General features: G+C 44.0%; 1 protein-coding gene across 2 annotated transcripts in view; it reads right to left on the bottom strand.

Annotated features, from left to right (window-relative positions):
• SLC12A4 (solute carrier family 12 member 4) overlaps positions 1-25,248 on the bottom strand; it is a 363,765-nt gene that overhangs the window by 16,645 nt on the left and 321,872 nt on the right. For both annotated transcript variants that reach the window (XM_082270400.1, XM_082270401.1), the window contains 4 exons: positions 24,514-24,683; positions 19,616-19,747; positions 17,589-17,696; positions 10,194-10,369 (listed from right to left, as the gene is read on the bottom strand). In XM_082270400.1, coding sequence (XP_082126526.1) covers positions 10,194-10,369; positions 17,589-17,696; positions 19,616-19,747; positions 24,514-24,683 — 586 coding nt within the window. The remainder of the gene's footprint in view (positions 1-10,193; positions 10,370-17,588; positions 17,697-19,615; positions 19,748-24,513; positions 24,684-25,248) is intronic.

Below are 25,248 nucleotides of genomic sequence, written 5' to 3'. Positions count from 1 at the left end.
AGATACTGGGTTTCATTCCTGGTGATGCTCTGCCAGGCCTCTACTGTAACTGTCTTCAGTTCCTGCTTGTTCTTGGGGCATTTTCCCTTAAGTTTTGTCTTCAGCAAGTGAAATGCATGTTCAATCAGATTCAGGTCAGGTGATTGACTTGGCCATTGCATAACATTCCACTTCTTTCCTTTAAAAAACTCTTTGGTTGCTTTCGCAATATGCTTCGGGTCATTGTCCATCTGCACTGTGAAGCGCCGTCCAATGAGTTCTGAAGCATTTGGCTGAATATGAGCAGATAATATTGCCCGAAACACTTCAGAATTCATCCTGCTGCTTTTGTCAGCAGTCACATCATCAATAAATACAAGAGAACTAGTTCCATTGGCAGCCATACATGCCCACGCCATGACACTACCACTACCATGCTTCACTGATGAGGTGGTACACTTTGGATCATGAGCAGTTCCTTTCCACCTCCATACTCTTCTCTTCCCATCACTCTGGTACAAGTTGATCTTGGTCTCATCTGTCCATAGGATGTTGTTCCAGAACTGTGAAGGCTTTTTTAGATGTTGTTTGGCAAACTCTAATCTGGCCTTCTTGTTTTTGAGGCTCACCAATGGTTTACATCTTGAACCCTCTGTATTAACTCTGGTGAAGTCTTCTCTTGATTGTTGACTTTGACACACATACACCTACCTCCTGGAGAGTGTTCTTGATCTGGCCAACTGTTATGAAGGGTGTTTTCTTCACCAGGAAAATAATTCTTCGGTCATCCACCACAGTTTTCCGTGGTCTTCCGGGTCTTTTGGTGTTGCTGAGCTCAAAGGTGCGTTCTTTCTTTTTAAGGATGTTCCAAACAGTTGATTTGGCCACACCTAATGTTTTTGCTATCTCTCTGATGGGTTTGTTTTGTTTTTTCAGCCTAATGATGGCTTGCTTCACCGATAGTGACAGCTCTTTGGATCTCATATTGAGAGTTGACAGCAACAGATTACAAATGCAAATAACACACTTGAAATGAGCTCTGGACCTTTTATCTGCTCCTTGTAAATGGGATAATGAGGGAATAACACACACCTGCCCATGGAACAGCTGAGCAGACAATTGTCCCATTACTTTTTTGGTCCCTTAAAAAGTGGGAGGCACATATACAAACTGTTGTAATTCCTACACCTTTCACCTGATTTGGATGTAAATACCCTCAAATTAAAACTAAAAGTCTGCAGTTAAAGCACATCTTGTTTGTTTCATTTCAAATCCACCGTGGAGTAGTATAGAGCCAAAAAGATTAGAATTGTGTCAATGTCCCAATATTTATGGACCTGACTGTATGTCTTTCATGTACTATGGTAGATCTTCCTAGAAGTAGATTTCCTAGCTTTCAACAGCGTAGGAATCACCGGCACCTGGTGTTCAACAGCCAAGTCATCAAAGCCAGCGACTGTAAAGCAAAATGTTAGATCAGTCCTAGGGACAGCAGATCCTCCCTGTGAGGAAGTCCCCAAGGAGCATCGGTGACCAGCCATATCCGATTGGCGTACCATGACCGGTGAGGTCAGTCTGGACGGAATCCCTTTTGCTTTTATCCTGCACAAGAGTGGTGGCAGAAATTTGAGAGGGCTGGAAGGAATCGGTCAGCCCACCTTAGAATGCCAGCTACTTACTGAGCAGCCAGGACACTACTTGGTGATTGACATAGATCATGGCCGTGGCATTGTCCAAATGATTTTGTCCCGGAAACCCCTGAAGACGAATTGTCCAATGAGCTAGACAAAAGCTGATCGCTCCGATTTCCAGAACATTAATCAGCAGTCTGGACTCTGCCAGAGTCCAGACCCCCTGAGCACATCTGTGCTGAGGATGCCTTCCCACCCGGACAGGCTGGCATCCATGGTGACAACCGTCCAGTACAGGAGGACAAAGGATTTTCCCTGTCGAAGTGCCAGAGAACGAAGCCACCTCTAGAGACCATGGATCCTTGTCCCATTTCACCAGAATCTCTTTAGCAGAGGTCTTGTGTGAAACTGTGCAAACAGACCGCATCGAGCGTAGACACCATTAGGACCAGCACCCACATGCAAGCCCGGAGGGATGACCGTCTGCTGAACAACAGAAGCTGAATTGCCTCCTGCAATGTCTGGAGTTTTTCCAGAGGAAGAAACATGCTGGCTGAGGCCGAGTCAAGAGTCAGACCCAGATAGTCCAGTTTTGATGGACAGAACCAAAGCAGACTCCTGAAGGTTCAGAAGCCAACCAAACTTCCTCAGTGTTTGCAGAGCAATCTCCAGTGGTCTATCAGAGCTGTCGGAGACTCCGCTTGCAGAGGATGATCATTCAGGTACCTCAGTACCGAGATCCCCTGCTGACTCAAACAATGCCAGCACCAGGGCCAACACTTTTGTGAAGACCCGAGGAGCAGAGGCAAGACCAAAGGGCAACGCCACAAAGCGATACCTACAGCAAAATGTAGGAAGCGTTGGTAACTGGCACATATTAGAATGTGCAGGTATACCGTGTGAATGGCCTCCACGCGCAAATTCTTCTTCACAGTTTAGCGCATTAAGGTCCAGAATTGGACGTACCTTGCCTTCCTCCCTGGAAACTGTAAATAGGTTTGGGTAAAAACCCCTGAAAATGTTCCGAAATTGGAACCAGAACAATCACCTCTTGAAGGAACAACTCTTGCACTACCCCACAGAGACCCATAAGTGATCTTGGGATAAGTGCAGGTTGAAAGGGAAGAACTTTTCCAGAGGATAAGACCGAACTTGATCTCGTAGCCTGACTGAATAACTTTGTGGACCCCTGTGTCCTATAACCAGGGAGGTTGGTGGATCCAGAAACCAGCGAAGGCGTCCCCCCACCCCAGATACAGGTGAGGGCGCCCTTTCATGTAGAGGCAGCCTTGCTAGACCAGGTCCTCTGGTGGAGGCCCTGACTTTTGATCCCTTGTCTTGAGACCCTGAGGTACGAAAAAACCTCTTATGAGCCGAGGAGAATGGCCCACATGTACGACGGGGCTCCTTGCCCTTGGTAGCCTGCGGAAGAAGAGTACTCTTCCCCCATGTGAGACCCTTAACGGTGTCATCCAAGGAAGCTCCATACAGGCAATCCCCTACAAGGAAAAGATCAGATAAGGCCTTCTTAGAAGTCTGGTCCGCAGACCAGTATTTCAGCCATATAATACGCCGAAGGACCACTGCTGATACAGACGGCCTAAAAATCAAAAGGAGCAGCCTCCAGAGAGGCCTCACAGATAAACTGTAGCCCCTGGACCAACTGATCTGCCAGCTCCGCAAGAGAGGGTGAAGCAGTTTACCTTCCAGGTCCCAGTGTAAAAGTTTAGCCCAATCGGTCAGAGCTTGCGACACCAGGGCAATAGTAAATACTGGCCTTAGTCCTGAACCAGCCACAGCGAACATATAGTGGGCCAGAGCCTGCGCCCTCCTATCAGCTGGAAATTTAAAGGCTGGAGATTCCTCAACAGGAATGAAGGTAGCTTTATTTACCTAGAAAACTGAGGAGTTCACTAAAGGTGGGTCCGTCAACCTTTAACGCAGTTAATCCTCATAAGGACACCGCAAGCAAAAAGCGCATAGGAAACACTGCGTTTTGGACTACTCCACTGTTTTGTGACGACGTTTGTCAAATTAAGCGGAAAAGGGAAAACCCTCGGTGCTTTGGAGGGCCTGTGGGTGCCAAAAAGGACCGGCGCCTGACGCAGCATCAGCCGAAACCTCCATTTCTAAAGTGTCACGCACTTACACATACAGTGCATCCACCAGCGCCTTTTCATGCGTGGCTAGAGGAGCAGATGAATCATCCTCACTATCTGATCACTCAGGGTGCATGGCCGCAGACACAATGGGGTGACTAAATACTAAGCTCACTCGGAAAAAATAATCAGGGGAGGCTGCCAACTGCAATCCTGCAAAGGGGACGCCGAACAAGGGACCGTGAATGGACCACCTTGCAAAAAAAAACAAGCGGGTCGCCCTCTGTGAGCCCTCCACAGAGGGCATAATAGTAAATAGCCCCCTTAAAAGGGGGCTGTCTGCCGTGACACGCAGGCAGGGTACCCTGATGGTCCCACAGCATTAAAAGGGGCAGGTACCCCACACAATAATGGTGGCAAGGCTGTAATTAAAAAAATGAATGGAACCAAGCTGACCAGGCCCCACGCTGTGGCCTAAATTTTTGTGGAGGCCCAGCTGCAAGTGCATAGATCCCAGCCCGGCAGATGCCCAAAGGAAGAGTGGGGATTTCAGCTAAACACACTAGGGCCGCCCCCCCTCCCCCGAGGGCCCCTGACTCGGCCGCATGGCCCAGTAGGCTACAAGCTGCGGCCTAAATATTTGCAGGAGCCCAGCCGCTTGGACACGAGCCCCAGCAGAGCCAGCCAGCCACCCAGGGACAGCAGAGGGGAAAGGGGATGCCAAAATGGGAGGCAGTGGCTTCAGCCACCCTCACAGGGGTCGCCACACGTAGTTGCAGACTAGGAGGCTGCAAAGCTGAAGCCTAAATGTTTGGCCGGAACTGGCTGCCTGAGGCTCGTACCCGCAGATGCTAAACTATCCGCTCCCCCCATCCCAACAACAATCGCAGGGAGCCCAGAGGACATCCCTGCCCCAGTTACCAACCCCCAGGGTGGCAGGGAACCCTGCTCAACCCCCCATTGCGCTCCAGGAAAAACCCAGTCAACAGCAACTCCAACCAGCCTCCTTTAAGAGTATGTGGCTTGGGGAGGTGGTTGGGGATAAATATGCCAAATTGTGTATTACATATGCATTATTTTATGCTAGGAGAGAAATCCTTCTGCGGTGGAAGCTACCGAGCCTCCAACCCAGACTACCTGGATAGCCGCTGTCGCTAGGACTCTTCCACTCTATCGCCTTACTTACGAGAGCAGGAACTGTCCTAGGAAATTTGACAAAATGTGGTCCGCTTGGATTGATGCTGTGGGTGTGCCAATAACTCCTGTTGCTGATGTTGTGAGTTAGAATTGTTATCTAGCCTGGCTGGATTGCACTGTTTCCTATTATGCTCCTTTTTTCCCTTCCCTCCTTTCTTTGGCTCTCTCTCCTCCCCCCCCCCTCCTTCTTCCTGCCTTGCTCCCAGGAGTTTGCTGCTATCTCACTGCAATACTTAAGTCTGGTTAACCTTACGTCCTGATTGGTTATGTTTTCTGTGATAACCTGATTACGACTGCTCATGCTCTCTGTGGTATTTCCCCTTTTTGTGCTACTAGTACCCTCTGCGTAGGGTGTTTGTGCTTTATCTGTTATTGTTTTGTTTTTTTTGTTTTTTGTTTAATAAAAATTACCTGTTAAAGAGTATGTGGCACCGTCCCAGGGAGGGGCCCACGTCCACCCCAAAACCCTCCAGGAGTAGAGGGGGGACAGCTACTTACCATACCAGAAACAGGGAGAGCACCGCTCTGGACAGACCACCACTCCATCATAAAGTGGGTGCTGTCGGCCAGGAGAAACACTGCGACTCAGGCTGAGACCAGGTCGTATGCGTCCTCGCGAGATGTTTAACTCACAGGCCAGACCCCGTCCAGTGGGCTATGTCGTGGCCAACCTAGCGCAGAGCTGCGGCCTGCATGTACTTGCTGGCCAGACTGGGGGGACTCACTGGATCTAGATTATCCAGTCCGTCGCCCAGTTCCGCAATTGATTGTAGATTCTCCCAGGATCAAAATAACGAAGAAAAGAAAAAATTCCATTTAAAAAGAAAAAAATTTCCAGGACCAGAGATCCCAGCTAGGAACTAGGTCCTGGCTAGGCAGAAAAAACTGGGTGCCTACAGCAGAAAGTGGATTTACCCCCTGGGATTGCCCATAGGCATAGTCAAGCTTTTTTCCTGCCTAGTGTCCTACTCCTGAAGGGGTCAGTATAACCCAATGGTTAAGAAGAATCAGGAGCTTTGTCCTTCAATGAACGATAGAGAAATAGGATTTTAATATTTTTTCGATAAAGCAGTTTTGTATTTTTTGAATAAAACATTATTTGAAGTTTGGTACAAGCCCTGGAGGCTTATAATAAATTGTCCTTACAATTATAGATCCTCTCTCTGTCAATTCATTTGTTAAATATGCTTTTTAAAACATTGAGCCACACTATCTATATTTAGTGAAAGGGCAACTGAAAAGGGATTAGATTATTTCTTATTCCTTGTTCCCTTATTTTTTTTTTTTTATAATTACCATAATATTTGGAGTACGCGTGAACCATGTAGAAATTATTTAAAATCAGCTTTGCAACACAATTTTTCAGAAAAACACCCCCTAACATAACCTATAATACTCTGTGAAGCCCAAAAGTCAGCAATTTAGAGGCCAATGCCTTGTCTTCAGCACTTAAAAAATTAAGGTTCTTGCTGAACAGAAACTAGGGGACCTTGAGTCTCAATTCCACCTCTCTAAAACCCTTTAAAGCTATAGTTAACACGCAGGCAAGCCACATTGAAGGAACTCACCTTAGGGAAGCAACGTGACCTTAGAATGAAGCCCCGAGACTGAATGGTGTTCCTTATGAATACTATAAAGCATTCCTTCTGATGCTTCTCCCACATATGGTGAAACATTTTATTGGCTTCCTTCACAAAAATCCAGTACCGTGGGACATGCAAGTCTATTATGTCACACTTATCCCAAAGCCTGATAAGGATCACACTTATTGCTCAAATTGTAGACCCATTGTCCTATTAAACTTTGACTTGGAAATCTTCACAAAATGATTGTCTCCTAGAGTGAACACGATCCTCGCCTCTTTAATACATAAGGATCAGGTAGGCTTTCAGTCATTCTGACATACAGGGGACAATACTAGAAATATAACAGACCTAATAGGTATAGCTAACAGGAAGAGAAGAGAAGTGCTTCTTCTCAGTTTAGGTGCCGAAAAGGCTATCGACAGATTAAGTTGGCCCTTTCTATTCATCAGATTGGAAAAAAATTGGCATTCATTGATCCAGTCTGCCATCTGATCAGTAGCACACCTTTATCTGAACTATATATTAAGAGTAATTTTAAATGAAAATGTGAACTCTTAACTTATTGGGAGAAGTCTCCATGTCACCTGGTTATATACTTGACAAACAATATTGGGCTAGAATAATATATATAGATAGATGATTTGGTAAATATTTTATGGGGATACATTTTAACATCTTATTATATTTTTACAGCCCTTAGTAATAATACTATTGTGCTATTACCCTCATGTATATCCACTTTTTCCTTTTCGGCCTCCATGCCTAGACGGAGTCTATACCAGGTGGGCCCTAATTAAGGTATTTTGGCCAGCTTTCAATCACTAGTAAAATAAATAGATATTTTTTATAAGGGTGACATATAGCCATTCAGAAGACAGAAGGCGGAAATGTCGCACACCGTAGCCCAGCCACTATACAAAAAGACCTTTCTATATAATGGCTGGGCTCCGATGTGCGGCATTTCCACATTCTGTCTTCGGATTTGCTTCTGCTAGCCAGGATGAGCTTGTTTGAACGCTGACACCTGTTTTGTACTTTGGACCGCAGGGGGAAGATTTTTAGTGCTTAGAGCCGCGCTCCAAGTTCTTTGCATATGGGTCAGAATGGGTGACATTTATTATTAAAATACTTCTTACAGTGACCAATGGGCACCCTTTAGACATTCCTTTGCATGCTTCCCTATTTCCTTTAGGTGGGGGCAACAGACAATAGGGGAGAGACAGACAATATATGGTCTGCATTTAATATACATGTCTAACTATGCCTAAAACCCTGTATTCGTTGTGTGTTATTGTATTATGTATATCATGTGTATGGTGTGATAAATTTGTAGTGAATGGTTCATAATATTACAAGTTTATATATATTGCAGATATCTGCTCTATTCCCTGAGGAAGAGTTTACTGAAATGTGTTGGGCCATTCACACTACTGTTGCTATGTACTATACAAGATTTGTACTTTTTATGAGGATCAAGCACGTTTTGTCAGCCTTCAAATGGAATAAAACATTTCCACCCATCCACCATTGTGGCTTTTGCGAAAAAGGGGGAGGCTGGATGATCCCTATATAAAGCAGCGAGACTGGACAAGCGGCAGGGAAGGATGGATGATTAAGGTAATTTAAACATTAATACTAACTTTGACAAGCTTATGTGTTCATCCACTTCATTTATGGGATTTTGGGAAGTATTTATTGAGGTATATCCTCATTGTTTGGCCATCTCAATCCACCCATCCACCATTGTGGCTATTAGTAAAAAGGGGGAGGCTGGATGATCCCTATATTTACATCCCTTTTAAACGAGTTATTCGGGTCAATATTCTTGAGCCCCCTACTGCCAATTTCAAGATCATTCAGTATGTGGGGATCACCTTTATCTGTATATGTACATGGGTGGCCAAGTGGAACTGATATACATATATATTCTTATTTACCCAGATACTATATCATCTCTCAGGATCTGCTATCCGTGGGATTCATAGTGTCTGGTGTCTGCTTGTCCTTCCATCCTGCACAGGCATGGTCTAGTTCACATCAGAATATCCCCTTGGTGGGTGTACCTTACGCCTTCTGCGGGGATGATTTGGAGACTATGGTCTGCCCATAAGTTGGTGGAATACAGTCGCTTGGATAGCCGCACTCATATATGCTTTTAAAAATTAATCATGGCGAGCATTTGCATGTTATTGGATCTTATGTTCAGCAAAATAACACTGTTATAAAAATATGCATGAAATGTGCTCTATGTAGATTATTTATTCATTTTTTTCTTTCCCTTAACCACTTAAGCCCCGGAAGATTTTACCCCCTTCCTGACCAGGGTTTTTTTTGCGATTTTTTACTGCGTGACTTTAACGGACAATTGCGCGGTCGTGCGACGCTGTACCTAAACAAATTTGACGTCCTTTTTTTCCCACAAACAGAGCTTTCTTTTGGTGGTATTCGATCACCTGTGCGGTTTTTTGATCATGCGCTATAAACAAAAAAAGAGCGTAAATTTTGCAAAAATAACAATATTTTTCACATTTTTTTATATGAAATTCCCCCAAAAAAATTTAAAAATCAAAATTTTTTAACATTTTTGGCCAATTTGTATTATGCTACATATGTTTGGTAAAAAAAATTGCAAAAAGCGTATTTTGATTGGTTTGCGCAAAAGTTATCGCGTTTACTAACAAAGGGAAAGATTTTTGTCATTTTTGGTGTTTTTTTTTTTAACGAGTAATGGTGGCGATCTGCGTTTTTTTTTGCGGGACTGCGACATTGCGGCGGACAGATCGAACCCTTGACTGACATTTTTGGGGTTACCAGTGACATTACTGCAGTAATCAGTGCAACATATGCACTGTTACTGTAAAAATGACACTGGCAGGGAAGGGGTTAACTGTATTGGAGAGGGAGGGGTTAAGTGTGTCCTAGGGGCGTGATTCTAACTGTGATGGGACATGTCTACTATTGTAAAAACAGAGATCAACGGTTCTACGTAGTAGAACCGTCTGATCTCCATTTTTACACAGGGGAGAATGACAGGCGGCTTGTTTACATAAGCCGTCTGACTTTCTCCCTCTCTACCGACGATCGCAGTGTGACCGGCGGACATCGGATCCGCCGGTCACACGCACGGACTTTTCAGTGAACGAGCTGGGGCGGGCACGCGCCTCAGCAGGCACGCGCAAGCCCGCTATTGGCTCACAAACCGGTGACAGGCTAGTGACGTACAGGTACAACACTTTGCCTGGCCGGGGCTGACCGCCGCAGTATATCTACTTGCGGTGGTCGGCAAGTGGTTAAGTCTGTAGAGAGGATATAGCCATATTTATGGTTCCTGACGAAGCAGCTATTGAACCGGCACAATGATGTCTCTATCTACAGTTCATATACATACGATTTGTTGTTCAATCCTTATTGATGTTAAATGCTTTTAATAATATTTTTGTATTTCTAATAAAATTATGTATTTTATTCATAGATGCTCACCTGTTTTTTGACAACTTCATACCCTTTAAAGTCCTAGCCAATTAGGCAACATCACAACCAGGTCTTAGGACCATGTCAATGGTGTGTTTTTGCCTTTCTTTTTTTTCTTTCTTGTAATTGGATGTGGGTATGTAAGCTGTCTCCAGAGCTGACGTAATAATATTTGCTCCACTATACTGAACATAATAAAAAATATGGGTGTTTTCAAAAAACAAACTTACGGTTTAATATTCACAAGGTTGCTGAAGTGCTCTGATACATGAATCTTGCTCCACTTCCCAATGCTGTACATATTGTTGGTCTTTTGAATTTTCCCAGGCTCCATTTCATTTTCCTCTTCATCTGAATAAGAGCTCTCAAGATTAATAAAAGAATGTCTGTCCTTTATTAACTGGACCTGATTGATATAAAAATGTATAGACTGAGGTATATTAGCTAGACGTAACAAGTTTGTGCTACTTCAAGCTCACACATATAACACAGTTCTTTTGAATAAAAACAAATTAATTTAAAATTTGATAAAATCCATGCAAACAAAAATAAAGTGAAATCTGCATACTGTGAAAAAAGGTATTTTTTTTGTGCTGGTAAATTTTTTTTCTGCAGTAACCCACTGGGGAACATAATACTCTGTCTATTTAATGTATGAGGATAGTTGCCACTTCTAGGAGGTAGGGCACTAGGCAATTATAAATGCCACAAAATCATCTAGTAGCTTTATCCCTGCATATACGATACAAGCTCACGTCTAGCAAGCTGTGAACAAACTACAGAAACTGAATCAATCTTTCAGGGGGACATCTTAACGAGGGCCTGAATTAAAAAAAAGTGAAGATTTATTAATAAAGCCAGCATTTATACATGATAACTGTGGCAAAGTAGTACCCCAAAATATGTCCCCCTTTGATCTGAATTCCTCCAAAAATAGAAGTGAACTTCCTGTGCCTATGCACTGCTGCGCCTTGAGTCTCAATGTTTTATATCTGCAGTATGATCATCTAAAGTATTGCTGATTTGGACTACTGGTCTCAGAAAATTTGGAGTGAGATTTGGTAATGTCACTACAGCAAATGTGATCTTTATAGAACAAACAGAATATTCGATAGTGATACTGTGATTAATAGAAGCTCAGTTGGACCTTATATTTTCAGAAAGAGTAATCTGTGACCCACGTAAGGAGAAAATGAATGGATTTTTTTAATACACTTACCTGTAAAATCTATTTCTTGAAGTACATCACGGGATACAGAGCCATACATCATAACATATCGGTTATATAGCCACCTACAGGTGAAGGACACTGGCAACCAATCAGAAAGGATGCCCCTATATAACCCCTCCCACACAGGAAGTGCCTCCATTTTGTAGCAAGAAATAAAGGCCCCATAGAAGAGGGGAGGGACCTCTGTGTCCTGTGATGTACTTCAAGAAATGGATTTAATAGGTAAGTCTTTAATAAAAAATCCATTATTCTCTTCATACATCACAGGACACAGAGCCATAAATCATAACATATGAGGTGTCCCAAAGCAATGCACCTGAGGGGAGTAGGGACACCAAAAAATACTGCCATCCGACCACAAAAAAGGATTACACCACTGCCTGCAAAACACTGCGGCCAAATACAGATTCCTCCTGGGTCCCAACATCCACTGGATAGAAACGAGTGAACGTATGTACCGACGACCAGGTTGTGGCTTTGCAAATCTGAGCCATAGATGCTTGATGGCGATGTGCTCAAGAGGCACCTACTCCTCTGGTAGAATGTGCCTTTTACAGGAAAAGGTGGAACCTTCCCTTCTAAATAATACGCCTGGGTAATAACCTGGCAAATCCAATGAAAAATCGTAGACTTAGATGCTGTCAACCCTTTCCTGGGCCCTTCTGGCAGCACAAACAAGCTCTCTTATGAATCCAAGCTGATTTAGGCTCTGGAAAACAGGAAGGCAAAAAAAACTGGCTGTGGACGTAGAATCCCCCTATCTTGATGAAAAATCAAGAATGGCTCTTTACAAGAAAAAACTGCTAGTTCCGATACCCTTCTAGCTGATGTTATTACAATCAAAAAGACCAGTTTTCTGGTCAAAAGAACCAGGGGAACCTGCCCCAGAGGTAGTTTGTAGAACTGCCAACCCAATTTTAAGTCTCCAGGACACAATGGTGGCTTCCAAGGTGGAAGCAAACATAACATTCCCCGGATGAAGGTCTGAACCAATGAATGGGAAACGATTGGTTCTTGGAAGAAAAACGATGAGGCTGAAATTTGCCATTTAATAGTGCTCAATTAAAAATGTCATATCTATCCCTGCTTGAAGAAAGCTAGACTGTACAGCAGGGTGGAATATTGGACCTTGAGAGAGTAGGTCCGGACGCAGTGGAAGAGTCCAAGGCCTCGTCACTGCCAACCTTTGGATTTGTGCATGCCAAACCCTCCTCAGCCATGCCAAAGCTACTAGAATTACTGGTTTCCCCTCTAGCTGGATCCTGCGCAACAGACGAGGTATCAACTGCACAGGAGGAAAGGCATAAATCAGGAAATACTCCTCCCAAGGAGTCACCAAAGCATCCACTCCAACTGCGAGTGGATCCCTGGTCCTGGATATCAATCTCTTCAACTTGTTGTTGAACCTGGATGCCAAAAGATCTACGTCTGGGATCCCCCAGCGTAGGCAGATTGATTGAAAAAATTTCAGGATGTAAGGACCATTCCCCCCGGAAACATCTGTTGATAGCTCAAAAAAATCTGCCTGCCAGTTCTCTATTCTTGGAATAAAAACTGCTGTCAGGCAAGGCACAAACTTCTCAGTCCAGATGAGGATGATATCCCCCTTTTTCTGAGCTGACTGACTCATTGTGCCTCCCTGATGGTTAATATAAGCCATAGCCGTGGCATTGTCAAATTGCACCCTGACAAGGTGACCCCAAAGTCTGGGCTTCCAGTATTACAAAGCCCGACTGACTGCTCGGATTTCAAGAATGTTGGGAAAGGTCTCTCTACCCAAGACCATTTTCCCTTGACAGTGGCTTCCTCCAAAACAACTCCCCAGCTGGAGAGACTGGCATCTGTATTCACCACTTTCCAGGTCAATGGAAGAAAGGATTTCCCCTTCTCCAGATAACTGGTCAACAACCACCAATTCAGACTCTGACGTACTCTTGGTACCAGAGACACAAACCAATCCAAAGACTGAACCCCTCCGGTTCATGCAGACAGAATGTTGTTCTGTAAGGGTCTGGCATGGAATTGAGCATAGGGAATTGCCTCGAATGCGGACACCATCTTCCCTAGTAACATCATGCAAAAACTTATAGAAGGATATCTCAGCCTTACTACTGACCGAACAAGACCCAGATATTCCAGACGCTGGACCAGCTGTAATGCTGACTTTGCTAAGTTCAGTATCCAACCCAGATGTTCTAGGAAATGTACTGTCTGGAGGACATTTCGGGGTAGAGCCGAACCAGATCGATCAATTAGTAATAGATCATCCAGATATCCTAGTACAGATATCCCTCGAGACCTTAGAGCAGCCAATACTGGAGCTAGGATCAATGTAAACACTCTTGGAGCTGTGGCTAACCCAAAGGGCAGGGCCACAAACTGAAAATGAAGGTTTTCTATTGCACAGCGTAGAAACCTTTGATGAGCCTGGAATATAGGCACGTGAAGATATGCATCCTTGATGTCTATGGATGCTAGAAATTCCTCTCCCTGCAGGGAGGCTATGACTGAACGAATTGACTCCATACAGAAAGTATGAATGTTCAGAAACTGGTTTAGAGTTTTGAGATCGGGAAGGGTCTCACATCCCTGCTTAGTTTGGGGATCTGTCAGTATACTTGACCTATAAACCGAGGATACGGGAACACCCAAAATTCCAGTTTGCACCCCTGCGAAATGGTGGAGATAACCAAATTGTCTTGGATCGATTCCACCCAAACCTTTGAGAACTGCAGCAGCCTTTCCCCCACCCAAGTGAGTGGGGGTGCCCCTTCACAGAGTAGGCTTAGAGAAGGACTTGGCTCATCTCTGGGCCCAGGGCTTTTTCTAACCCTGCCCTGAAGGCTTGGTTCCGGGGCCCAGATGCTTGAGGTCGTCGCCCCCGTCTGGAATTAGAAGCACTGGTAGTATGAGTGCAGGGGATCTTAAAAGAAGGATGCTTGCTCTTCCTTTTCACAGGCAGCAACGTACTCTTCCCGCCCAAGATCTTTTGGATATACTTATCCAGATCATCACCAAAAATGCGTTCTCCCTGAAAAGGGAAGCCAGTCAATAACTTTTTACATGGTAATCCCGCAGACCAGCTCTTTAACCAAAGGATTCTGTGCATATGCACTGTCATCTGAGCCAATCGTGACATTTGCCTTATAGAGTCCGTAAGAGCACTCACTGCGAAACAAAGTGCGAGGTAGCTCTGGCAGATCTTCCACAGACTCTCCTAGAGAAGGAACTGTCTTGGACACCCGCTTCATAAGGTCTTTTAAAGACTGACAAACTCCTATGGCCACTACTGCTGGTTGTATCGCAGCTTCTGCAACGGCAAAGAAGGCTTTCAAAAAAGATTCCAACTTCTTATCTGCTGGATCCTTGAAAACCAGGGCATTATCCACAGGGCAGGTTAAACTCTTGTTAACCAAAGAAATGGCAGCAACCACAGTGGATATACAGTATACCATTTCTTAGTAAGCTTTTTCCTCCATAGGATACAATAGTGAAAACCTTTTAGGAGGTTCCAATCATTATACATTTCTTTTTCCACGAGCGGATGTATGGGAAAAATCAGAGTACTATGAGGAGGGCGCAATGAGCCTAGAGAGGAAAGGAGACTTCAGCCGTCTCTAAGGGAGGAAATTTGTGTCCAGTCCGGACCCATTTCAGTAAGAGACTGAACCAAAAATCTCTGGGTTTGAGAGGCTGACAGAGACTCCTCTGATCCTGACTCCCCAGAAGTGGAAACCTCAGCTTGACCTTCTATAGGGTCATCATCAGCTACTTCTTCCACATCCTCTGCCCAATCCTGAACTGAATTCAGGGGGTGGCTCAGGTGAGGGGGATCCATCACGTTTCTTCCCTCTTTGTGATGCTGCAATCATGTCAGAAATCTTACCCTCAAGGCTGGCTATGGCCGATGCCAAATTGTCCTTAGTGACGTAGGTTGCAGCAGAAGCACCTGGGATAACTAATATGCCTGACAGCCGTAATGGTCCAGACTGGCTAGTCACCTCTGGCTGCTCAGGGGGAGTAGACACAGAGGAAGCATGGCTAGGACCTTTAAGGTCTGACTGTGGCATCACAGTGCCCCTTCAAACTGTGCCCCCCCCAGCCCACTTTGGGGCAGACATTGCTTTATAGCAAGACAAACTTGAGGTACTAACTTCAGTGTACCCAAGGCTTGTGCCAAGCTTATACAGTTTATCGCACACAGCACTGATTATCAGAAGAAACAGGACCTGTTTGTGCCAGTAACATACACCCACAGTGACTCACAAAATCCAGCTGCTGCTGATCTTGGTCCCCTTTAGCCTCAGCAAGGCTAGCGCATTGGAAACAGTTCCTTCAAAATAGCGCCCATTTTCGGATCATCAAGTGGAGCGCATCCTCTTCTTCACCTACAAAACCTCCACGTGCTCTAAATACCAGGAGATGGGCTATAAGCTCTTGACCAGGTGGTACTACACCCCGGTCAAACTTTGCAGGATGTTCCCCTCCTGTTCGGATCTTTGTTGGCGATGTGGTGAGGAGGTGGGATCCCTTCTCCACATTTTTTGGTCTTGCAAAAAATTACAATCTTTCTGGTTGGAGGTCCTCCGCATTATCCAAAAATTCACAGATCTTACCCTTGCTCTGCAACCAGCTCTCTTCCTCCTGCATCATCACAGCTTCCCGAGGGCGTCCTATCGGAAGTCGATCCTGCCGCTACTGCTTACGGCGGCCAAGAGCTGTATTCCTCTTCTCTGGAAGCAATCCCATCCTCCTACTGTGGCTACGCAAAATAGCGTTTATTAATGAAATGGAGGACTTGATGGCGGCCGAGCGGGGCACTAGAGATGAGTTCCTCAAGCGATGGTTCTACTGGCATGAGTTCAGTTTTACCGCAGAATACAAAGACCTTGTCGCATAGCTGACTCGCTCACACTGGATGGCCTTCTCCCCTCACCCCCTCCCACCCCCCTTGTCCCTTCTCCCCCCCCCTTTTTCTTTCTTTTTTTTTTGAGTCCTGTCTTTCCTCCCCCCCATCCCCGCCTCCCTCTCTTCCCTTCTTTCTTCGTGGCGCTTCTTGATCTTTGATCTGTCCTTCCTATACCTGTTCTCTCTGAACAATTCCTTTCGTTCCCGTTAGGCATACACGACACTAATGCTTTTTTGTGGTTTGTCGGGATGGCCGACCCCGTGGGATGCCCTCCTCACTCCTGTTTGCCGGCCATGTGATGAATGCTGGTAGGGGTGTGGTTGTCCCCGGGGACCTGCCATCCTGCAGATATACTCTGATGAACTGTGTGCTATCAATTATCGCATACGGCTATGTTTACATGATTTACGCCTCCTGTTACGTTGTTTCCTTGATGTTCGGCTGTATTTCAATTCACTGCCTTTGTTGATTTATATGCCTCTTTCTCCTCAATAAACATTGAATTTATAAAAAATAGCACCCGTTTATGCTGTACTGTGCATGCGTGGCATATTATGTGGTGTCCACTTGTGCGCCAATTGCGTTCAAACACGCCCTCCATGCGGCGTATGCCTGTACTTGAAGGCAAAGATTCTCGCTCACGCGCGAATAGGCCTTCGCCACAGACATGCTATCAAGGGAGGAGACAAACATGCGGGCGAAAACAGCAACCACATGGGGTGAGAGCAGCTTAGGTTGAATTTTGTTTGTCACAGCTAATACCTTTCAGGTCATCAGCCCAGGGCAAGAAACAGTATGACAACAATAGGCAAAGAAATAATGTTTAAACAAACTTTGCATCATCCCACAAATGCACAAGCTCATATAATCACAATTGATATAAATGGCACATTTAATCCCTAAGGAGAAGCCAGAGCTTTCAACAAGATGTATTTTGCATAGCTTAACATCCATAGTCATGCACACTTTGGTTTGTCACAGCTGATACCTTTCAGGTAATCAGCACAGAGTAAACACAGTGTGCCAGAAAAACAAGCACATAAATAATACTTAACAGGATGTATTTTGCCTAGGCTTAACATCCATAGTCTCATGCAGAGACTCACACGGCACTTGTCTCTGTTATCTTTTTAAAGGGAACAGTGCATAAAATATTTACAATCTGCAATTATGCCAGCAATTTTTATCTTCAAGGTTTGCTGTATGTGTAAATATTTTCAATTGGACTCACCAGTGGGTGGTGCTGGAGACCTGCAGTGCATAAACATATAATACTTGACTACTGTAGGTTTTATTCATATACATGACAGGTTAGTTGCAAAAAATGACCAAGCAGCAATCCAATATTTTGACTGCCATGTTGTGCCTATAGCTAGAATCCCTGCCCTGTCAAAATCTTAAGAGAGAAAGTGAATTTAATAATGCAAATAAAAAATGAAAATGAGCCAGTTCATATTTTTGTGCGTCGTTAATAAAATGACCTACCTCGTGATCTCTTTGAGTCTTGGTGAGTCGTATTTGCTTTAGCATCTGAGAGCGCTGTTCCATCATTAGAGTCCTCTCATAAGTGTAGGCAGAGATGTCACTGTTATGCTACAAAGATATAACAGTGACTTTATAGCAGCTTAGAAAAATGTATGGCATGCATTTTCTTAAAGGCCAAGTTTACCTTTGGAACATGTTCCATCCATAGTTCGGTTGTAACATTTTCCATTACGCACAATGCTACCCCCCCATCCCTGACCTGCACGTGCTGTCACTTTTCAAAATCAGAGTGGCTGTGGGGACTTCGCCTGCACAAACGCATCATTCATTCACAGGAATCTGTGAATGAGAAACCAAGTCCCATTTGCCGCCTTGTCGAATGAGCACCATTGTAGTCCATTCACTTTTCCTGCAGCTCTGAAACTGAGGTACATCTGAGCTGTAGGCAGAGTATGCAAGGAACTGGACATTGCACCCGCGATCCACTAATCATGGGTGCAATTCTCTGCAGGTGCCTGTGAAAAAAGAAATGCACATTTTTTCCCTGCAAATATATGTACATTTATTTATTTTTTTACAAACATCAAGATATGTAAGAAAGAACGTATTCTTTAAAAAAGAAACTTTTTTTGTATTGTGTCACTTTTTGTTGATTTAGGTCCCTTTCACACATACGGACCGTTTGTCCATTTTTCATTCATCTGTTGACAGATAAAAAACGGACATCAATGCATTCCTATGGAAAAACGGATGACAATAGATGATTATTCTGTCAATATCCATTTCTTTGACCGGATGAATGCCCTATTTTTCTTCCATTAAAAAAACGGACCAGACGAAAAACTGATGTAAACTGACAAACGGTCCATTTTTCATCCGTTTTTGCATTGGTAGTGGATGTAAAAAAAAAATGGATGAAAAACAGATGAATACTTCATCCATTTTGACGTGACTGAACAGATGAAATGAACGGTCCGTATGTGTGAAAGCGGCCCTAGTTTGTTTTAATCAGTTTTATGGTTTTTTAAAAATGATTTATATAGAATATTTATTTTACAAACAAACATTTGATACTGGGTGATTCCTTGACACCGGTTTTGTAGAGCAAATAAAGTCCAGCTGCAACTGCCTCTTTGGGGTTTATTTACTAAAGTTAGAGAAGGCAAAACTAGTCACAATTCTGCAGAAAAACTAATTAGCTTCCAAGTTTTATTGCTAAAGCCTAATTAAACAAGCTGAGGTTGGAGATTGATTAGTTTCGCTGCAGAATTGTGACAAATTTTGCCCTATCTAGGTTTTGCAAATAAACCCCTATGTGTCTCTGAATTAAAGAGGAAGTAAACCCTCCTCAGGAAGTTGTACCTATAGGTAAGCCTATGATAAGGCTTACCTATAGGTACTGTAAATATCTCCTAAACATGTACCGTTTAGGAGATATTTACCTTTAATGCAGCCAGTGACGTCACTGGCGCATGCGCTCTGAAGGAACGGCTGATCGTGCCGTTCCTTCAGAGCCCCGTGCTGTGACCGTCGGCTCCTGCGCGCGTGCGCAGGAGTGACGTCACCGCGGCTCCGGCCAATCAGATGGCCGGATGCCGCGATCCCGGAAGACGGGCGACTGAACATGTCGCTCGTCATACAGGTAAGAGAGCGGCACGGCGGGGGCTCGTTCTAAGGTAAGTATTTCATAATGAGCTAGTATGCGATGCATACTAGCTCATTATGTCTTTCTCTTGCAGGTTGTAAAAAAAAAAAAAAAATTTTTTGAACGAGTTTACAACCTCTTTAATTAAATTGCATTTGGTTGCATATCAAAATGATAGGAGATAGAAAGTAAGAGTCACCCATCTGTTGAATAAGTTCGGTAACAAGGTTAAGTAACCACTGTTAACACTGATACATATTTATATCTACCCGCATAATGAATTTCATATTGTATATATGCAGTAACAATACACACTTTTTTTTTAAATCAAACATTAAAGCTGCATTATAACATAAATACATATGCAAGTGTCTTCTCTCACCATTTCAACTACTTCCACCTCAGCTTCAATCCTCAAATGATAAAGGAAAGTTGCAAGGTCTTTCTTCATTTGGATGCTGTTGTCTTCCATTTGCGCTACAGTAAAAATTCTCATTTTGCATTTTTTCCAAACCTTTATATAAGGAGGAAATAAAAGAATAAATAAGATGTAATTCTGTACCTGATTGCCATCTGCTTCCTTATCTTTTACCAGTGAAAACATTATGCGGCAAAAAAATTTGTATTTTATTATTATTTTTTTTCCTTTTAGATATACTATTATTTTCACACAGGATTTATACAGCGCCAATAGTTTGTGCAGCACATTTTTAGAGGCCCTGGAGCGCCAGGATTGTAGAAACACCCACAGAATGACCGCATTTTGGAGAGTAAACACCCCACGGCATTTTTTTAACCTCCTTAGCGGTATTCCCGAGTGTGGCTTGGGGTGGAATTTCAGTGCCATTAGCGGTAGCCCCAAGCCACACTCGGGGTACAGCCAGGGAGCATCGCTGGATCCTGGTAGAGGGTACTTACCTTGTCCCCGGGATCCCGCGATGTGTCCCTGCTGTATACGGCGGCCAGATCTTCCGCCGATGCTGTGAGCCTCGGCTTCTGTCTCCTGCGACGTGACGGCAAATTTGAAAAGTAAAACACACAAACACACTGATATATTGTAATCCTATTGGATTACATTACAAAATAAAATACATTGACATTAGTTTGCCCCCCAGTGCCCTTTCCTGCAGTTTTACAGTACTTTATATATATATATACGTATATCTATATAGATATCTATCTATCTATATATATATATATATATATATATATATACATATACACACACACACATATATATATATATATATATATACACACACACACACATATATATATATATATATATATATATATATATATATATATATATATATATATTATATACACACTTTTACTTATTTAAAGTTATTTATTATATTATAATTTATGATTTTGTGTTTCAAACTTTATCATACCCAAGATGTTATAAAGAAGAACGCACAGTAAAAAAAAAAATCATATGTAAATAGTTGGTTTGGGCTGCTCGTCCTTAACCTCCTGCCATTCGCGCTACAGCCTATATACGGCTGCAGCGCGGACTCGAATTTTCGGGAGGCTGTTTTTAAACGGTCTCCCAGTGACACGCCCCCCGCGCGCATCGGGGAGAATCTGTGTCGGCCGTGTCCCTTGGACACAGCCGATCACAGATCATGGTGAATGGCCAATCACAGCGGCCATTCACCACGTGATCAAGCCGTCCAATGAGAGATGATCTCATATGTAAACATATGAGATCATCTCTCATCGCCGGCGCTCCTTTTTCACACAGAGCCTGCGTGTGAGGAAGGAGGGAGAGCTGCACAGCGCCGGGGACACAGAAAAAAGTAATCAGGGCACCGATCACCAGTGCCCTGATTACTAGAGGTACACCAAACACACCTTCAATGCCCACAGTGCCCACCATCAGTGCCCCCCATCAGTGCACACAATCAGTGCCCATAGTGCTGCCAGTCAGTGCCCATCAGTGCCTGCTCATCTAGGCACTGATGAGCACTGACTGGCAGCACTATGGGCACTGAGTGTGGGCACTGATGGTGCTGCCCATCAGTGCTCATCAGTGCCACCCGCCAGTGCCCATCAGTGCCACCCGCCAGTGCCCATCAGTGCTGCCCATCAGTGCCACCTCTCAGTGCCCAGCAGTGCCGCCTATCAGTGCTCATCAGTGCGGCATATTAGTACCTCCTCATCAGTGCCACCTCATCAGTGCCCATAAGTGCCACCTCAGCAGTGCCCATAAGTGCCACCTCATCAGTGCCCATCACAGCAGCCTATCAGTGCCCATCAGTGCCGCCTCATCAGCGCACATCAGCGAAGGAGAAAAATTTATTTATTTTCAAAATTTACTCGCAAAAAATAAGAAAAACTTTTTTTTTTTCAAAATTTTCTGTCTTTTTTCTTTTTTTTTGTAAAAAATAAAAAACCCAGAGATGATTAAATGCCACCAAAAGAAAGCTCTATTTGTGTGAAAAAAATGATAAAAATTTTATATGGGTACAGTGTAGCATGACCGCGCAATTGTCATTCAAAGTGTGCGAGCGCTGAAAGCTAAAAATTGGTCTGGATGGGAAGGGTGTTTAAGTGCACAGAAGGCAAGTAGTTAAGAATTACTAGCAAAATAATGGTACAGTGGGGATCGAAGGTTTGGGCACCCCAGGTGAAAATTTGTATTAATGTGCATAAAGAAGCCAAGGAAAGATGGAAAAATCTCCAAAACGCATTAAATTACAGATTAGACATTCTTATAATATGTCAACAAAAGTTAGATTTTATTTCCATCATTGACACTTTCAAAATTACAGAAAACAAAAAAATGGCGTCTGCAAAAGTTTGGGCACCCTGCAGAATTTATAGCATGCACTGCCCCCATTGCAAGGCTGAGACCTGTCAGTGTCATGGATTTTCTCAATCATCATCTGGGAAGACCAGGTGATGTAAATCTCAAAGGTTTTAAATGCCCAGACTCATCTGACCTTGCCCCAACAATCAGCACCATGGGATCTTCTAAGCAGTTGTCTAGAAAACTGAAACTGAAAATAGTTGACGCTCACAAAGCTGGAGAAGGCTATAAGAAGATAGCAAAGCATTTTCAGATGTCAATATCCTCTGTTCGGAATGTAATTAAGAAATGGCAGTCACCAGGAACAGTGGAAGTTAAAGCAAGATCTGGAAGACCAAGAAAAATATCAGACAGAACAGCTCGCAGGATTGTGAGAAAAACAAATCAAAACCCACGTTTGACTGCACGATCCCTCCAGAAAGATCTGGCAGACACTGGAGTTGTGGTACACTATTCCACTATAAAGAGATACTTGTACAAATATGGTCTTCATGGAAGAGTCATCAGAAGAAAACATCTTCTACGTCCTCACCACAAAAATCAGCGTTTGAACTTTGCAAATGAACATATAGACAAGCCTGATGCATTTTGGAAACAAGTTCTGTGGACCGATGAGGTTAAAATTGAACTTTTTTGCCAGAATGAGCAAAGGTACGTTTGGAGAAGAAGGGGCACAGAATGTAATGAAAAGAACCTCCGTCCAACTGTTAAGCATGGGGGTAGATCAATCATGCTTTGGGTTTGTATTGCAGCCAGTGGTACAGGGAACATCTCACGAGTAGAAGGAAAAATGGATTCAAAAAAATTTCAGCAAATTTTGGATGGTAACTTGATGCCATCTGTGAAAAAGCTGAAGTTAAAGAGAGGATGGCTTCTACAAATGGATAATGATCCTAAGCACACCTCGAAATCCACGGGGGATTACATCAAGAGGCGTAAACTGAAGGTTTTGCTATGGCCTTCACCACCACCAGATCACTCTTCCTGCTCATAGCAAGCCGACTACAGGCTCCGCTGAGGGAACACATGGCTTTACTATCCTCTGGAAGGAGGACTCTTATATTAAGCTTGAGGCCTCTTGATCAGCCAGCTTAATATCCCAGCTAAGGATTTCGCAGGAGAAAAGGAAATCACCACCCGATCACTCTTCCTGCTCACAACAAGTTTTGGTTAAGGTCCCGCTGAGAGAACATATGGGAACTTACCAAGGATTAGGCTTAATGCTTGGAAACAGTCGCAAACAGTCAAGGAAACACGGCACTTACCTGGTTCCGACTGGGCTTACCTGTAGCCACCTAAACTGACCTTCCCTCCTCCTTTCATGAGGTGGGTTGCGGTAGGCCTCCTTGCTTTGCAGCTGTCCGGATGCATCCTTTTTTTATTATACATGGACCATAGAAAGGACACGAAGTAAGTCTGACTAAGGTCAGGGAAACGGATTCAGCACCAGCAGTCTTTAAATAACATGCAAGGATATGTTCCAGCACTTTACCCGGTTCGACCTGGGTTTTTTGGCTGCCGACTGGACCGGCCTTCCATCCTCCTTCTCTGGAAGGTAAGTTGTGGAGGGCTTCATTTCCCCTGCAGCTGTCCCAGCTCCTGTAGCCTGGGAGTCTGCTTTCCCGCTAGTAAGCGGTTCCGGCGTCTCCTCCACACTTTCCTCTTCCGCATCGCTGTGCGGCTGCATCCTGACTCACGCCGGAAGTTCTGGTTTCGAAGATGAGGCTTGAGGCGCCCGTCCGGCGGGCTTTTCAAAAACCTTCTGTGGAGGAGAACTGCTGGCGCCGGAGACAAGCCTAGAGGGGCACACCAGGTGACCGACGGCTTGCAAGCATGGGGGCGACCTGTGACAAGCCTGAGGAGGCGGCAGGTAGAGCTCAGCTCTTACGGCAATTTGCTGAACCTGGCTCACAGGGGGACCATCTGACTTCCAAAGTCTTCAGGTCAGTGAAAACAACAAACGTTTCGCTGTAGGAAGAAACACAATCTAAACTGAGGGGCAGAGGGAAGGGTGGGGCCTTTTAACAACTGATAATTGATTGTGTTTCCTGTGGGGAGGAGCCTATCATCTCTCATGTTGGGCCGTTCTGAAAGGCGAGGAGAGAAATTAGTCTTGCCATTTGAGTGTGGAGTGGAGTGGAGCAAAAACCTGTCTATATACCTGTGTTCAATTTTGTGGCTTGTACATGACTAATTCAGCTGGTATATCTCCTTTAACTAAAACTACTAAAAAACAGTGAACAGAAAAGTGGAGCGTAGGGCCTGCCAGAAAATAGGTTAGAGAATGCAAGATAATATAAGTGCATTGTTTTTAGGTCTTTTTTTGAAATATACAAAAAGTTAACAGTGCCTTCAGAATTCTTGTGTTTCTACTAGTTCTAAAATGCCCAAAAAAAAAAAAAATGTAATAATTCCCTTCATATCAGTACCTCAAATCATAAATCGATCAGTCTGCAACATACCTTATGTTGCTTTAACAGAAATGGCAGCAGCATAAGCATTCCACCATCATGCACAATCCACCAGATATCAATATTTCCTTCTAGATAATGCTCATGGTTGCTTGGATAGAAGGGCACATTTTTTGGGACCATGAGTGCCAAATGAGCAGCAGTTGTGCACCGTACAGTTTCTGGAAATACAAATAGCATAGTTAAAACAGACTGTCTTTGCATTCCTTCACAAATGTAAGTCTAAAGACACACCATTCATTTTGTGCATTTGATATAACATTTTTAGTATGAATGTAAAAAAAAAAAAAAACGTAGTGGTATTTTTTTTTGTATCTGCATAAAGTTCAAGACACTAGCATATACACATATGAACCATAAAATGATGATGACCCACCTAATATAGAGTAGGTCCCCCTTTTTGCAACCAAGAGCCAGCCCTGACCTGTCGCAGCATGGATGCCACTAGATCTCTGAAAGTACGCTGTGGTATCTGGCACAAAGCCGTCAGTAGTAGATCCTTTACCCCTTGCAGCCTGCACCTCCTGGCCCTTTAAGGGGTTTAGGATGCTGGGAAAGGGGGGGGGGGGTTATGATCACGTGACCACCGTGATTGGCTGTCAGGGTGGTCACATGATCAGAAAGCTGTGCTGAGAGCACTCGCCCTGCGCGTTTCCAACACAGTTACCAGCGCTGCTTGCGATCGGAAGCTTTCCGTTAGCCGCCAGTAACTGTGTCCGGAATGCG

This window comes from Pelophylax lessonae (genome assembly GCF_965119305.1).
Source record: "Pelophylax lessonae genome assembly, chromosome: 10".
Lineage (NCBI taxonomy): Eukaryota > Metazoa > Chordata > Amphibia > Anura > Ranidae > Pelophylax > Pelophylax lessonae.
The sequence above is the reverse complement of the archived record's forward strand: the minus strand, read 5'-3'. Positions and strand labels throughout refer to the sequence as shown.